This window comes from Sebastes fasciatus, chromosome 17, assembly GCF_043250625.1.
Source record: "Sebastes fasciatus isolate fSebFas1 chromosome 17, fSebFas1.pri, whole genome shotgun sequence".
Taxonomy (NCBI): Eukaryota; Metazoa; Chordata; class Actinopteri; order Perciformes; family Sebastidae; genus Sebastes; species Sebastes fasciatus.
The window spans coordinates 17,566,407-17,584,591 of NC_133811.1; the positions used below are offsets into that span (position 1 = coordinate 17,566,407).

General features: G+C 43.0%; 1 protein-coding gene across 5 annotated transcripts in view; it reads right to left on the bottom strand.

Moving 5' to 3' along the window:
- The window catches only part of runx1t1 (RUNX1 partner transcriptional co-repressor 1), a 67,496-nt gene extending 49,670 nt beyond the window's left edge, over nt 1-17,826 (bottom strand). The window contains exons 1-2 of one of the 5 annotated variants that reach the window (XM_074613133.1): nt 16,713-17,824; nt 16,239-16,539 (exon numbers count right to left, since the gene is read on the bottom strand). In XM_074613133.1, the coding sequence (XP_074469234.1) occupies nt 16,239-16,266 (28 nt within the window). In that variant the 5' untranslated portion in view covers nt 16,267-16,539; nt 16,713-17,824. Of the gene's footprint in view, nt 1-16,238 lie in introns of all 5 variants that reach the window. The other 4 variants (XM_074613134.1, XM_074613136.1, XM_074613132.1 and 1 more) reach the window with 4 other exon arrangements.
- Between the last annotated feature and the right edge of the window lie 359 nt (nt 17,827-18,185).

Below are 18,185 nucleotides of genomic sequence, written 5' to 3' on the forward strand. Positions count from 1 at the left end.
GGAGAGGTGGCTGTCAGTAGAGACAGAGGAGAGAGAGAGCGCGCATTTCCAGTTGTCTGTAACACAGACGACACCAGATGAATGGGGCGCTTGATTTGTCGCAACAGTACAACACGAGACTGACATCGGCAAGAGAAGTGGCGACAGGGAGGAATAAAAAACAAGCAGGGAAGAAAAGGGAGGGTGTTGAAAGATTGAGGTGAAAGATAGGAGATGGAGAGAAAAAGAGAAAAGCATTTGTGAAGAATAGATAGAGAGGGAAAAGACAAATGCACAGACAGAATGGAGTACAGTTTGTCAAAGACAACTCCCCTTCAAGTCTTCCTTGAGTTGCTATTCTCTTCTCTGTGAATCACTGGGTGGCGCTAACGATACATCTGAACACCTGCCAACTCTCTCTCCTTCCACTCTTCCTCTCTCTCTTTCCATAGTGAATCACTGTGACAGCCTGGCTTGGATCATAATTAACCGGGTGCAATAGCTATAGTGTAGCAACACGCCACGGAGAGCGAGTAGTCTCAAAGGGAGATAATCACAAGGCAGAGTGGACGGAGTACATAGTTTAGAGAGCTGCCACAAGGTACGATGGTCGTGGCAGTGATGAATTAAACCTGCAGTAAGCAGAATGTTTTTGGCATCATTGAGCAAAAATTCCATTATAACCTTTCAGTATATTGTAACTCAAGTGTTCTGAGAGATAACTAGACTTTTGCATCTCCTCATGGCTCTGTTATGAGGATTATTTCCTCAACTGATCTCAACATGACTGCCAGGTCACAAACTTTCTCATTTTACAGCTAAACAGTGCACTACAAGATGTTTCTGAAAACATTTGAGGCGAGAAATAGGCATTACAGTAACAGAATATTGATTCATATTTGATCAGCGCTGCCTAGTTTAACCGTTTGATCGGAGTTCGCGAGTGATTGAAAGCTGCTCAGAGACGGCAAGGCTCCACCTCGGCTGTGATTGGTTGTTTTCCTCCGGTCTGTGAAATCTTACAGATGCCGTTAGGAGCACCGGAGGACACAGAGGCACATTACTTTGTCATGCAATACTGTCGGGATATAGTGACCGTTTTGTGTGGACACAGACGTTTAAAGCACACATACATGCACTAAAATGTGTGTTTACATCACATAATGAGAGGTACGTGTGCTTCACTTCAGTTATTCTTAGGGGTGGGGAAAAGAAAAGGACTTTTAGAGCTGGCTCATTTGAGTATCATTGTCTTCACTGAGGATGTGTGTTGCTGCTTGGCTGCTGATAAAGTCAGTGTTGGACTATAAGGTACCAAATTATCCTAAAAAAATACTGCTGACCATATTTGTTAGTATTACATTAAACCACCAGTGACTTTGCTTTTTAAAAAAGTTGAAAACGAGTATTTTGATGACTTGATTTGTATGTACATGCGGTCAGTGTTTCCTGTCTCTGAGCCAGAGGAAAGCCATTCATTTTTATGCTACATGTAAAATACAGATTTGTCCTGTCCAGCTGTGGAACAAATTGTGTTATTAAGTTACTTTAACACCCAAGGCATCCAATTAAACTGCCCGATTTCTCCTCATCAAAGCCACACTTGGGAAACAACTTACATGGACGTAACAGTTTCCACAAAAATACCCCTTCAAAAATCAGTTTCACGGCAGTTATGATGGACTAATGGAAACGGTGCCACAGTTCCTTTAACTAGCACAGCAACAGGAACCAGGCCATTCCTGGCTCCCCTCCCGGCCCCCGGGGGCCCAGGGCCCAGCCCAAGTCGCCACACAATGGGCCGGCAGAATGAGAGGAACCGCCGGCCATCCAGCGATAGCCCCGCCGGTCAGGAACCAGAAGGAATCTGGAAGGAGGGGAGGGGGGGGGGGGGAGAGGATGGGAGTCATGAGGATGGGAACCCAGGGAGCAAGGGAGAGGAGAAGGGTGGGGATGGTTGGCTGGTCGGGGTCAGGATGTGTGTGACGGGGGACAACGTTTGTGTGTGTGTCTATGTGACAGAGCTGTTCAGATAAATGTCTTGTTCCCATGCAAAAACAAACTTAGTAGCACGCACACACATTACACTCATTCACCAGTTGAAACCGGATGTTTCTGCTTGTTTTCAGGTAATTAAAGTTGGAACAGCGACTGTGGGATTGAAGGCGGATGGAGGGTAGCTGATGGAGGAGGAAGGTGGTGGTGCGACCGATGGCCCCGGGCCTGACCCCACTGCTCTGGCTGCTTCCCTGGGTAAGCAGAATGTCCTATCTGGCTTCTTCACACACGGCCTGGGGCTTCAGACAATGAGTCAATGAGTGTTCTCTGAGCTTTCTGATGGGACTCAGCCATCGAGACAAACAGTAAAAAGTATAAGAAGTGAATGAAGCGACAGTGTGAAAGAGGTCTGAATGTGGCCCTGGTCCTCCTGACCAGACCTGCTCCCTGCTCTATTTTGGGGATCTTGGGGGTGAAACACATACATACATTATGGTCCCCACTGTTTCCATGACAACTAGTGGAGCACATTATGCTTTCCCAACTGTCAAAGGACTTTGTAAATGTGTGTTTTAAATAATGCAGTGCTGGAACGATTAATCGATTAATCGGTTTGAGTAATTTTTAAGAAAACAAATCCAAATTCTCTGATTGTAGCTTCTTAAATGTGAATATTTTCTGGTTTCTTTACTCCTGTATGACAGTAAACTCAATATCTTTGAGTTGTGGACAAGACAAGACATTCAATGACGTCATCTTGGGCTTTGGGAAACACTTTTCATTATTTTCTGACATTTTATAGACCAAACAAATCAATTAATCGAGGAAATAATCAACAGATTAATTGACAATGAAAATAATGATAATTTGATAATAATTCAAAACGTACCTTAACGGGAGATTTGTCAAATATTTAATACTCTCAACATGGAAGTTGACAAATATGCTTGCTTTATGCAAATTAATGTATATATTTATTATTGGAAACCAATTAACAAGGTACTGCATTTAGCATAAAAAATATGCTCAAACCATAACATGGCAAACTCAAACCCAACAGGCAACAACAGCTGTCAGTGTATCAGTGTGCTGACTTGACTATGACTTGCCCCAAACTGCGTGTGATTATCATAAAGTGGGCATGTCTGTAAAGGGGAGACTCGTGGGTACCCATAGAACCCATTTTCATTCACATATCTTAAGGTCAGAGGTCAAAGGACCCCTTTGAAAATGGCCATGACAGTTTTTCCTTACCAAAATTGTGAGCAAGTTTGGGGCGTTATTTAACCTTCTTCGCCTTCCACAATCTAGCATGACATGGTTGTTAACATGAGCACAACCTCAAGAAGATCGACTGCGTTAATGCGTTAAAGAAATTAGTGGCGTTAAAACGAATTTGCGTTGACACGATATCATCATGTTAACTTTGACAGCCCTAGAACTTAGAAATATATTTTCGCACAGAACAAGGCTATTCTTACAGTGTAGCTGTGCAAGGAAGGGACTGCGTTAGTGCCAGTAATGATTACAGCAACCAATATCTCAACATATCAACGTACATTATATGACTAAGTACGACATCTCTTTTTGTGTTCTCCTCTCTCGCCCTGAACCAGACTGGCCATGTGTCTGGCTGGTAAAATAAAACACTGTCCTTGCTTCTTCCTTTTGCACAAGTGCTCTCAGACACTAGAGAGAGATACAGAGAAGAGACTGTACAACGTTTCCCAAATCAAAACCACTCAGCAGTCTCACAATTGGTGGTTTTGCGGGGGATGGAGAGATGTCGGAGAGTGTGGATGTGGATGTGGATGTGGATGTGGATGTGTGGTTCTACATTCTTCTGTGCCTACAAATGTGTTTGTGGTGGAGGTGTAACTTGTGTATTATGCAGAGGTATAAAATATTGTCACTTCTGTTGCTGCCATTTCTCAGGGAAACTCATAAAATGACAAATGTTCCCTTCTTTAAATGAACTATTTTATTAGGATCTGTGAATTCATGAATGTATTTTTCCTACACATTCGTATTCCAGCAGATCCTGATTTAATTTGCGGGGTGTGAATGAAAACACTGCCATGTTTGAAATGAGAAGAAGCAATACATTTCAAAATCGCTCCCCTCGCGAGGCACATACAGGAGCGGTTTTGTTTATTTCCTCATTACAAAAACAACAATTGTAAGTCTCTCTATCCATTTTCATGAAATAAGGCCGCCTCACATCATCTGAAATGCTCTTTTAGCTGCAGGCTGTGTCACATTTTACAAGCTTTCTTCCACATACCATGAATACAGCATTTTTCCCCAACCTCTTAATCCCCAGTTGCACTATAATTTTCTATTACAGTAGAGCGGCTATATATAGTGTAAGTGGCTCGCATGTAGCTGCGGTTAAGACTGGCTGTGTGAACTCCTTGACATGGACTAGTTAAATATAGGTTGACTGATTTTGCATGTTATTTTTCCTCAAATGCTGAAATGCTTCCAGCGTCGGGGCGGTTTAACATTAGTGGCATGTCTAAAAAGAGAGACAGAGAATCTCAAAAACACATTAGAGGTCTGAGAGCCGAAGCTTGTATCCGAGCTCAGCAATTTGGGAACTCATAAATGTTGTTGAACATCTCGTACGGTGTATTTCTCTCTGCCTCCATCCCTCCCTCTGCTGCTCGACTCTGTGGCTTCTGGCATCAGTCTCCAGCGGTTTAGAGTCACTCACAAATGTGCCCCACTTGATTTTCTCCATTTCCCACTTTCTCTGTTTTCAGGGTCTTGTTCTCCAACTGGCACGGACAAACGGGCTTACATCAGAGCCACAAACACACCAGACCTCACTCACCCTGCTTAATAACATGGCCTTTACTCCAAAACACGGATTGTTCCCACCGGTCTAACTGAGTCCTGGTAGCTAAAGTCTCACAGTCTGTGCCATCAACAGCTCTACAGTAAGTTAGTCTAAAGTTATTCCTCATTTTTCTTGTGTTTTCCTACGAATGTCCAGCAACACGTGTCAATTTCCACTCGTTACATACACGTACACACACATACACGTTTTCAAAATAAACTTCCATCTTCACAGGAAACAACTTGGATAGGTCTAGGCAACAAAACTACTTATTTAGGTTTAGGAAAAGGTCGTGGTTTGGGTTCAAATAACTGCAGAAGTGGTGTAATTTAAGTACGGAAGTTACGTGAAAAATAAATCAACGTTGACTTCTGGTTTCACACGAGGTACGGACACCGGGGTACGGACACCGGGGTACGGACACCGGGGTACGGACACCGGTCTCCTTGGCGAAAGTCCGGTGTCTTTTGACCCACCCATCCACCTCGACCTCCCTACACAGCGTTTGTCGCTCTTTACACTTCCTGGTTTACCATTACATGGATTACATACAAATTGATTTCATGGGATATACACAAATTACAGTGCATTACTTTTCATAGGTATAGCTATGAACGGTGTATAACGGTGTAGCCCCCAACTAATGAATGATTATTATTTGAAAATCTCTCATATATTTTAAACATGCAGATGTTTACATCTCAAAACAATGCCATAAAGATGAGTTTAGTTTTTGTTCTAGCAATGACTTTGCACGATGGATATCTTATTTCGAAACAAATCCTCATTTTCCTGTCTCGTCTCCCCACTTCACCTTGCTACACCTCTCACCTTGTCGCCGCTCTCTACTCTATGCTCCCCACCCCCTTTTGTAATCACCGTCTAATCCTTTGCAATCAATTCCCTGTGAAGATACCACCTACCCCCAACATACACACACGCTCACACACACAATCAACCTAGTGTGTAAACAGAGGTCTTCAAGACACAAAAGCAGCCAACACCGAGGCTCAATCCTCATCTTATCCATAGACTGTAAATAAGAAGTGGACATAGTCACCGTGACTGAATGAGACATTTTTAGGCAACCAAAAGGTCATAATTAACTTTCATGAACTAAAAACACACTGTAAAAGGGGTAAATTTCTAAGACGAAAACACAGATAACTCCCAGACCGGACAACACCGTGGTAGCGACCTGTCAATCACAAGGTAGCCACGCCCTAAATCATACCCTGCTTTATTTGACCCTAAATGGGACCATAATTTACTAAATGAACATTTTGATGAAAACTTGAAACTAGCAATTGAGACCATAAACTCATGTTTACAATGTTTACTGAGGTAATAAATCAAGTGAGAAGTAGGCTCATTTTCTCATGGACCTCTATACAATCAGACTTCTTTTTGTAATGCATGAATGGCATGAATGCAAGTTTAAAGCTCTTGCACAATGGCTTCACTTTTCAGACCCGGTGGTTGCCCACTGTACTCAACACACTATTAATAATAAAGAGATGATTTTTGGTAACATTGTGGTTGCATCATTTGCACTACAAAAAAACACTTAAATAATATTCAATCATTTCAGGTCGATAGAGGAGTTCTATGAAAACAGACAACAGGTAAATGTGTCATTGAGTTCTATTGAATTATTAAAACCAACAGCGTACATTTAGTGTAATCCCTTTCATATGGTAATGGTAAACAAACATGGGATCAGGATAAACACACATGTCATGTGCTTGAACCATTGTGTGTGTGTGAGTGTGTCCTCCACCCGTGATCAGCTGGTGACTTGGGTCTTGTTATTGTCCTATCAGGCAAAAGCCCGGGGCAGTGCACGACTAATGCATTAGCGTCTTTGGCAGTCGGGGGCATCTGTCGTGTGTTGAATGCATGTTTCTGTGTGATTGTGTCTTGTAGCCTTGGGCAAAGTGGCAAAGACTTGTTACATCTAAATACAGAGCCAGCATGTGTGGTATAACTTAAGAGGTTTTTCTCTTTTATCAGGCCATAAAAATAGTCATTATCAGTGGTTATAAGAGTCAAATCGGGTGTTTTTTTGCTACTCAACAACAATAAAACCTAATTCTAACTTTTAGTTTAGTATGACCTGAATTCTGTTGCATATAGTGGACCTTAATAACCAAAGCTTAATGTTTAGAGAAACCCGTCACTTTGATGAACTGGTAAAAAATGGTACATGCTGTGGTCTCAAAACGTATTTGACGCTGCATTTTACTCTTAATGTTCATGTCACAAAATTGTGAGACCGTGTTGTGTTACAGGAACAACACTGAATTAATAGAACATAATTGGCGGCAACAATGAGCTCAGCGTGCTTTTGTTAAGCCACTAAATGACAAAAAGTAGGACGAGGGTATGTGGTGGAATGAGATGTTGTGTTCGTGCCGACAAGAAACAGAAGCGAAAATGAGTATTTTTGAACTTGTGCGTGTTATGTATGCGTATACGGGTCTGTTAATATGACACCCTATCAAACACACACCAGTAACACCGTGCACCACCTTACATGGCACACTCAAAGCACGCTCTGCATGCCTTCATTTCAGATTGACAACCCTGCCATATGGTGCTGAGCTGCGTGTCTTTTGTCTGCATGTTCAACTTCTTACTGTGAGCATGTGAGATCTGGTGAGTGCACACCTGTGTGTCTGTTTATAGCTGTGTGTGTGTGTATGTGTGTGTGCGTGCAATATGAAGTGCAGTTCAGCTCTGTGTGTGAGACGGTTTAATTCGCAAACATAAAGTTGCAGCTGCGACACAATACGCCATCCCTGCGCAGCTGTGAATTATTATGTGGACAATTTAATATTGCCAAAGAGGAAATTACTGTAAGATCTTAATTTTGCTGTGCTGCTAAAGTGTGCAGCAAAATGTTTGTGTGTATTCGTTCCCAAATAAACATGTCTACTTCCTACAAGTGAATTGATGCGTCTCCGATTCTATGCTCCTAAATGAGTAGCAGAGGTGCAGACAGAGACCCAAGGGTCCTACTCAAATGCTTAAGGGGAAGAAGGGGCTTTCCTCTCACTAAAGCATCTTCAAACTAACAACTAAGCAATAATTTGTCCTCTCACAGGGGAGGCATAAAAACCAGAGCCTCAAATTCTTTGCAGTTATGGAAAAAGTGAAGAGAGAACAAAAAAAAAACAGCCAAAATACTTTATCTCCCCCTCTAACTGAAAGTTATTACATTTTCTGAATGGTATGACTTTCTAATGGTTAGCATATGTGAGTATGTGTGCACAGAGAGAGAGCAGTAGTTGAGGCTAAGTTAATAGCACAAGCAGAGGGGGAACTGGGAACCCTTGGCTTATAAAGGATACTTGTTTCCCCGCCGCACCGAAAACCAGATGTTGATAAAGAGACATAGGGGGAGGAGAGAAGACAGATGGGCAAGAAATTACCGTCACTTGGGCCAAAACATCTTGAAACATCTGCAAAAAAATTTCGGACCGTACAAGGGGAGATGGATTTATGCTCTCTCCTGGATTTTTTATTGCTCCGTGAGAGCCCTTCTCCCTCCTCTGCTCCTGCGCCTTCTCCCCAGTCAGCGTTACCAGGACTAAAGAGTTTCGCCGCAATCTGGAGCTGTTTAAATCCTGGAGAAAAGCTCGGATTCTTCCACAAATGGCTTTATCGTGTAGAGAAGACAAACATGTCCGTACACCGCAGGAGCCATAAAACTTCAGAGAGCGCCGCGGCATATGCCCAAATCTGCACGAGTCCGCTATCACGCAGACTAACTCGATATAAAACACTATAAATGTCAAGGTACATAACAATACAGACAGCGGTGTGTGCGTGTAGACATCCTGCACATGTGGGGCCAAAACATATAATTCATATCATATTTCTAAAAAGTGGAGTTTGGTTTCTATGGAGACACATCGTCTATGCTACTATGAAACGCGCAGCTGAGGATGACACGTCCATATGGCGAGAGTACGACAGAGGGGAAGAACAGATGCTTTGATGAAAGGGCTGTCAATCACAAATCCATAAGAGCAGCTGGGGTCATGAATGTATATCAGATGACACTACAGATAGATAGATAGATAGATAGATAGATAGATAGATAGATAGATAGATAGATAGATAGATAGATAGATAGATAGATAGATAGATGGATATGTATCACACACTCTTGAGATCTCTATCTATTCATCGATACACTGCTCCAGCCTCACACCTAATCCACACAACTCCCCCTTCCTTTACTTAACCACCATTTCCAGCCAGAAAACCAGGACTTTTTTATCCCCTTGGAGAGAAAAAAAAACCCCAGCGGTGAGTGTGATTATTCTGCAGCATAATCTTCTTTTTTTCGGAGGTGGAAATGCCATCAAATATAATTTTTTGTTGAGATAAAATGGACTGTAATTTTGTTCCTGGCGAAGACTGCATCGACTGTGAGCATACAAACACGACGCGGGGTGGCCAGCGACAATTCAGGCTATTGAAGGTTGGATGTGGGGGGGAGGAAAATACTGGGGACGGGATGCACTAGAAGTTAAACAAAATGGGTCTTTTTACTTGCCCATTTTGGTGGAAAATGGACCAGCTCCTTTTCATTTCTTTATGTAACCCCCACTGCCTCCTCTGCCACTCTCCCTCTCTCTCTCTGAACCGATTTCCAAAAATGGCCCTTCCTCGAAATAATTGACACTCTGCGTTTATCATCCGAGGCACCTGCTGTCGGTTTGACAACAAAACAATCGGGACGGAGCGAGCGGCCGTCGTCCCATTGTCCCGTCTCCCTGTTTGTCTGTGACACTAACCGACAACAGCTGGAAGCCCTCTCCTCCTACAATACCCATCATGCAAGTCAAATTCAACCACAAAAGAAAAAGAGCCTCATTATTTGGCTGCAGTGGTGTGATTTTTAACCAGCAAAGAGAGGAAACAATGATTTTGTTGTGTCTGTGTGCTGATGGTTGATAAAAAAGCAAGTGGAAGTCCTAAAACAACAGCGGATCCGTCTGCTTCGCAGTCGTCAACTGTATTTTATTATCGAAGAAGCACATCTTAAATGTAGATGGCAGTTTGCACCTACTCATACACACACCCACTACACACATAAACATTCACAATATGTGAGCCCATCTCCTCCACACACACACATAGCTGAACACACACACACATCCCCATCCCTCTTCTTCTCTCTCTAGCTGTAATTGACTGAACACGTCAATACTCGGAGGGAAAAAAACAGAGGGTACACTGTCTGCATCTATTGATCGGCGCTCCTCTCTCTCCCTGTCTGCTGATCTTAATTACACTTCTTTTTACCAGGCTAGCCGGGCCTCCACTCCAGCGGCTGCCCTTTTCATAAAGTGTACCGTCCAAATCCATACATCAAAATTAATGAGCGAGAAAGCCGAGCTGTAAATCAAATATGAGGGGCGTCGGAGCTGATAAGCAGGGTTGGTGAGCGTAAATTATGTTCTTTCTTTTTTTTTTTTAAAACACAGGAACAGAAAGGTAGAAAGAGAATTATTTTCACATGCAGGTCAACGTTAACAATGTCGAATTTTTATGGAGGAAGCAACCTCGGTCTGGGTGATTAAAAGCGCTAAAGCGTGACGGGGCTGAGGTGAGGTTCCTCCCCGCCCTCGCTCTCCCTCTTTCTCATCCTTTTTCCTCTCTCTTTGTCTCCTTCTTTGTCAATTTGTCAGATTTTCTGCCTGCCTGTTTGTTTGTTTTAAGAGCTGTCTGTCTGCGCCCACCCCTCCACCTCTCTCTCACACACACACACACACACACACACACACACACACACACACACACAAGGACAGAAACGACTTTTATGGTCAGGTTTTATGGACTGGCAGAAAAGCGAGCCGGTCCATTCTTCAACAATTGTCCTCTCGTGAACTAGGGAGGAAAAAAAAGGCTCCTAATCGCACAGTTTCACAGCTCATACTCGCCATCAATCAAACCCGTCTGTGTGTCCTCGGCATTTGTGTGTGAGCGCGCGTGTGTGTGCGTGCACGCTCCCACCTTCCAACATCACAAACCTCTCCTGCATCACAAAACAAAAGCTATTAGAGATGGCGGCGCGGTAATCTCTTTCCACGTGCCCCCACACACACACAAACACACTTTTCATACAAACCTTCACAAAAGACATACGCAACCACACACACACACGCTTCCACTACCACCACTGAATCCCTTCCACTGTCTGAAATTTTAAATGTAAATCAGGTGACAGGTGAATATTGAGGAGGTGAGCGATAACGGCTAACATCTTCACTCAGCCACATTATCGCCGCTCCGCATCACCGAGAAGAAGTGCCCATTCAATATCGTTACCTTTGGCAGAGTGCAGGGAGAAACACACTTCTGTGTGTCCCTTTGTATTCATTAGACACACTGTATAGACACCTGCATGTGCACTTATACGCTCACACACACAGTCACAGAATCACATCCAGTGGCTTATCTTTTGGAATAAGAAAAGGGGCTTGTCAGGATGGCACATTGTATGTGTGTGTGTGTGTGTTTGTGTGTGTGTGTGTGTGTGAGGGGAAGGCAATGTGCATTAGGGCGATTACAATATCAGCCGACTCCAGATGGAGGCAGGAAAATAAACAGTGGGAGAGAGAGAGAGAGAGAGAGCGTGAGGGGAAAGACATCATGAGAAGGAGCCTAAGAGAGAGATTCTGTGTGTGTGTGTGTGTGTGTCAGTCTGCCTGTGTGCGATACAGTTTGAGAAAGTGAAGTTAATTAGCAACTCAATCCCAGTCTATATAGAGAGGACTGAGAGAGCAGTGTGTGTCCTGCACATGTCTATCAGTGTGTTTTAGTCCAACAACCCTGAACTATAATGCAGATTCAGCCAGCTGTCTGTATTGAACAACACTGATAGTACAGCTGTCTCTACTGTATGTTACTGCTTGTACAACAGTTAAACCTGCAGTAGGCAGAATGTTTTTGGCATCATCGGGCAAAAAATCCATAATAACCTTTCAGCATATTGTAATTCAAGTGTTCTGAGAGATAACTAGACTTCTGCACCTCCTCATGGCTCTGTTTTCAGGCTTTAACAAATCTAGTGACCAGTGACCGGAGACTTTGGCCAATCACAGGTCATTTCATTGAGAGAGTGTTCCTATTGGCTGAGCTCCAGCTGGTGGGCGGTGCTTGGTATTTCCTCAACTGATCTCAACATGGCTGCCGAGTCACAAACTTTTTTCATTTTATAGCTAAACAGTACACTACAAGATGGTTCTGAAAACATTTGAGGTGAGAAATAGGCATTACAGTAACAGAATATTGATTTATATTTGATCAGCGCTGCCTAGTTGAACCGTTTGATTGGAGTTCGCGAGTGATTGACAGCTGCTCAGAGACGGCAAGGCTCCAGCTCGGCTCTGATTGGTTGTTTTCCTCCGGTCTGTGAAATCTTGCAGATGCCATTAGGAGCACCGGAGGACACAGAGGCAAATTATTTTTTTCAGATTACCTGTCTCGTGCTTTACTGTCAGGATATAGTGACCGTTTTATAAAAATAACTTTTTTTAATCATATTTGCTCCATTTCTACCCACTGCTGCTTTAAGGGAAGGAAGAAGAAGAAGGAGCTGGATTTGGTCACAATCAGGAACAGATCTATTATAAATATGATTCATTTACAAAATGGCTTAAACCTACGAAGAATTAACTGCGTCAATGAAACTTGACGAATTGTCAGACTCTGCCCTGTTGGCCTCTTCTTCACTCGTCCCGTAAGTCTCATGTTATCTGGAGTAAAAACACGAACGAGGCCAATAAAATCAGTTTGTAGTGCTCACTGTTGACTCTGACATTAAATAAGCCCCCGTAAAGGCCAGCTCACGACTACAATAAAACAAAGACCTCTTGCTTTTGCGGAGAGTTGCACACACACACACACACACACACATACATATACAACACACTTGCACACAAATCCATACACAGAACCACACACACACACATAGATGCGAGTCCTTTTATACCGCTGCTGCTCTTTCATGGGTGATGAAATTCAATAAGCAGTGAAGAGAACTGCCCTCTCGCTGATAACCATCAATGGGCCTATCGATCTACAAGGCCGTGTGTGTGTGTGTATGTAGGCACACACACCTACACGCACGCACACACTGACTCCATCTATAATTCACTCTGGGACTTGGTAAGAGATGGCTCTGAATAATCAGAACAGATCGATACATCTTGAAGGAGTGCACGGAACGCTGGTTTTAGTATCCAATTCTGCTGCTGACATTTGACCCCCTGACTTCAAATGCAACCTGTGCCCATTTCAAAATGCACTGAAAATCTCTACCTTTATACACCATTTATGCAATTACAGAAGGAAAGGCAATGACTATTGTATGTTTTTCTTGTTTTTCCTTAAGTGAGATAGCAACAACCCTTCCAGATTGAACTTCAGAACATTATGTAGGAGGAAAGCTGACTTATTCCAAGTACTTAATTATACAACAAACAAACAACCAAAACTGTCTAACTCTTGAGAACATACAGTATTTATAGCATATAGTGTAGCCAGCCCATAAATGACGCAATTTTTTCTGGACATCATCCAACACCGAGCCTTATTTGCCTTTTGGTGGGAGAGTATTTGCATCGACGTGTTTAGCTGCGAGGAAGTCGAGCCTCATACAGCTGACACGGAAACACACAAGGGGGCTTCTTCATGATGTAGCCGGCGTATTTGCTCTGTTGAGTCATCATCACTTATTCACCGTACAGCAAACCTGGACCGCATCCAAACGTCTGTGTGTCATACTTAAAAGGAAGTGCTTTGTAATCGCATCACAGTGCCGGAGAGCCTCAATATGACTCTGTGCTAAAGGAGAAATCAGGTTGTTTTTTCCCCCTCTGTAATAATTCATTGTTTGAGGCTCTAAAAGCAGTGTTTGAATGCACCAACGCTATTAACTGTGGTAAGCATCAAAAAGCACTAAAGGAAAAAAAAGAAAATAATCAAGCCAAAGATGTGTCTGTCCACATTCCTGTCACTGTGCACACTCCTTTTCAACCTGCCAACCAGGGGTTTATAAGTGTTTCTGTGTTGTGTGTGTGTGTTTGAAGGCGAGAATAAAATGGCTGCCATCATTTTTGCAAGGCCACGTCTGTGTCTGTGAGCAGCGGTCGGATGCATTTGACCCTATAGCCTGAGAGCTGGAGGGAGGAGGAGGAGAAGGAGAACAGGTGTGAGGCAGGCTGGTGGCTGGGCAGATGGCCCCCTGGAAGTGATGCTGCTGCTGCAGAGCCTGGACCACAGAGAGTTAGCAGCTATAACGTTAATACACGCCTGTTTATACAGCGTGCACGGACATGTGCGCAACCACATGCAACCACAAACACAGTGATAACCTGCAAACAGCACTTATCATTTACTCTCCCCTCATCACCGGCTTTGTTTACCTTTCATTTACTCCTTCTGTCCCTCTCTCTCACTCTCTCTCTCTCTTTATCTCTGTAAACACACACACTCCAGGTAATGGTCTTTTCAGTCCAGTCACTACTTAAATGGAAGTCCCAGTGGTTAAAGAATGGGAAAAAAACAACAACAACAGATGACACAATAAATGAGGGCCAGGGTAACCAATTCAATATGAGCACTGCAGTAAATAATAATGATATAACTAATACTGGATCTCCATTTGGATCACTAGATATATATGCATCATGACAGCCCAATAAAAATACTACTGCCTTGGATTCACAGGAGAAGAGGATTTTCTAATTTTAAGTTGTTGATATACATCAATGCAATTGTATCTATATTTAACTGGGCAAAGACTCCATCTGTCACGCTTTTAAGAGGAGTTAACAACCACCCTCTCGGATGCCCACAAAGCTTTGCATGGGACTATTCGGCATGCGTAAAAAATGTCCAAAGCCCTGTGGGTTTGCAGGAGATATTTTGCTCCCTCTCTAATCCGAGCCGTGAGAACAGTCGGTCGGGCATCGACAGCAGGTTGAGCCCCAGCAGCCTCCCTCAGCCTCCCTCCCTATATAACCCGCATGTCTGCTCTTTTCCCAGTCGGGGGAAAACATTCCCACTGGAGGAAAATATAGGAGCACGAACCCTTTAATTTCAACCCGACGCCACTCCATTAAAAAAAAGAGAGAATCTGTTTAATTTGTTGGTTTTTTTGCGCTTTTTGGTTTTTGTGATGATGACTGAGATTGAGAGTTCACATGGATCTGAGAAGATGCGTTTGACAGTTGTGACAGAGCTCAGGAGGATGTTTTCAAATGCAAACTGTAAAATGCAAAGTCTCTCTTATTTCTCTACTCTAAGAGAGCAAAGGGAGAAGAGGAGATTCACTGAACAACAGAGAGGGATACATCCAAAATATCTCTCCAGCAAAATTGCAAAACATCAACAACCACAATTTCTTGGAACACAAATGATTAATAACATTTTGTTTCTTTTAGAAACTATAGTGAACATTTGTCATCAAGGAATATTTTACTCAGTCAGTGAGATAAGGAGCTTGTGTTTTCATTTCTGATTTTCAACCCTGCATGCTCTCAGCACTCCGTGGAACATTATTATTGTCTATCCTCGCCTCGCTATAAAATATACTCGTAAATCTGAGTGTCCATGCTTCTCTGGGGGATTATCAGATGATGTGAAGGCTACTTCACTTCTAGAAAATGGGTCCTGACAGATCTACAGGGAGTCACCAAACTTGATCCGTGAATTTAAGTTGCCTGTTGAACCCGAGAACAAACTCTCCATCCTGGGGGTCAAGCTCATGAATTGATATCTGCTTTTTAATGGACACAGCAGGACACAGCTGGTGTCACCATTTAAACAAACCCAACCAGCAATTTATAAAAAGCTAATTGTTCTGATAACACAAAAAACTGTGAACTGGTTTTCCAAAGTGCAGTCCTCAAGACACAATACTGATGGGTTTAGTAGAATAATTAAATAAGTAATAATGTTGGGATATCTAGCCCATCTTCAACTTCAAAATCACCAAAACAAAAAATCTATTTCCACTGCTTCCTCAGCCTGTTTCTCCCATTTAGACTGAGGTGCATAACACACACTACATACACTATTACGCACAGCACAGACACGCATTGTTCGCTTCTGCAATGGATTTGTCATCGCAGACAATGAAAATAAAATACAAAATCAATAGAAATAGGATAATGTAATTGCTGGCAATATAGGTTGTGTTTTTTTTTTTTATACTTATCATTCTGGAGCACCAGCTGCTTATACTTTACATGAAAACAAATCATAAATGTCAGATCTTATAGCGGGGCAGCAGCTATTTTGTGTTTTTTTCCTCAATTTTGGTGCACACATGAGGGCTCCAAACACACTATTGAAAAATATGTAAAATCACAAAAGCAAGAGAGAGGTCACTTACACTGAAAAGAGGCAGAAATTCCCACCATGCGGTACGTTGGTGTGAGAGGGCTAAATAATTTCCAGTCCTTTTGACAGTCCTTTGCGAGCTCCCCTCGATGATCCTGCTCGTGTCTGGAAGACTGAAGCTGCAGAGTCCTTCCAGCTCTCAGTTGGCTCTGGCGGTGTGTACTTCCAGCAGCTCGGAAATGTGGTTCAAACTCCGACAAAAAGAAGAAGAAGGGCAGCTGCACGGCTTTAGCAATAAAGTGATCAGTCACTGGGGATGTTCAGGATGGGAGCAGTGTTGTAAAAGCGCAGAGCTGGAGGAGAGAGAAGGAGACAGAGATGGAGAGGGAGGATGCAGTATAGTGCGCAAGGACACTCGTCTGGTTTCTCTATCCGCCTTTATGTACTTTTCCTCCAAAAATCCTTGAAAACGTCGAGTCGGTCTGTAGAAATTTTGAAATATGAGAAAAATTGCATGCACACACACCCTCGGTCAAGGGGCTCCTTGTTTTTCTGCTCTCCGTTGGCGTGATGATGAAGAGGAGTAGCGGCTCTCTGCCTCCAGTCGGCGGTGCGCAGCAGAGCCAGGTGGCGGTGGGAGGGACCTGAGGAGGAGGAGGAGGAAGAGGAGGAGGAGGAGGAGGCGACTGGGCAGCAGCTCAGCCAGCCAGCATCTGTGTGTCCTAAAACAGGTTTGGAGAAGCGGGGTCAGGTCAAGTCGATGTGTTTTCTATACTGTACCACGAGTTCCTGAAGCTTCTTCACGTCAAGGTTCTCCCTGGGAGATCAGGGTTTTTACCCGAGGACGCAGGAAATGTGTCATCACATATTATAGGCTATTAGTTGAGAATTAAAGGATAGGTTCACATTTTTTCAAGTTTGTCTCAAAAGAATACTTACATACATACGATACAACTTTACTGTCAGTTTGCACTGAAATTCATTTTGCATCCATAGACAGCTCAGTTTGAGAAAAAGTACACATACAATTTACATACTGTTATCATAGACAGACAGACAAGTAAGACCCATCAGACAAAAAAAACAAAACATTGTGGCACACGGGTATGTTGTTGTTTGTGAGTGAGCCAGAGACCATAATCTCAAAAGGGTAATGATCCCCGCCAGTGTCAGTGTAATCCACAGATGATTCATTTTACACATCACATGCAGACATTTCGGACAGACGGCAACAACAGTAAACAACAATTAAGACATTTAATAGGACTCGAACAGAGCTAGCCCAGGACGCGGTTCGCAGCCAAGCAGCGCACTGCACTTCCGCACCGTTTTTACCCAAGGACGCATGAAATGTGTCATCACATATTATAGGCTATTAGTTGAGAATTAAAGGATAGGTTCACATTTTTTTCAAGTCTGTCTCAAAATAATTCTTACATGCCCATAGGTAGATTAAAAGCATCATTGGGTGCTGTTATTGTTTCATCTGTCCATACTGGCTGTGATGAAATCTCTTCCTAATGCAATTACAATAGGCTAAGTGATGGGGGACAAAATCCATCTTTATCATTCGGTCCAAAAATGCATTCAAAGTCAAAATACTCACTTGACTGAAGAAAAAAAAAAAAAAAAAGTACAGCAGACCGGCATCATGTCATCACCAAGGTCGCACCCCTTTTTGGGGACGCTGTCACACATAGAGAGAAACAAGAAAATGCTGAAAAGCTGTTGTGTAGCAGGTTATCTGAGGTTTTCTCAGTGAGATTTGAGGCACATAAGATACGTGAATACTCAATGACAGTGTGGTAAATCGCTAAATGATGCTGTGACAGTTACTACTGATGGATGGCTAGCTTGAGTGGGAGGCTGCTGCAGTGAGTTAGTCATACAGTAACGTTATGGCAGCATCAGTCTGTCATTTTCAACTAAATCTCAGCCTATAGATCAAACAGTTGGCTATAAACACGTTGCACACAATACATCACAATATATCACAATA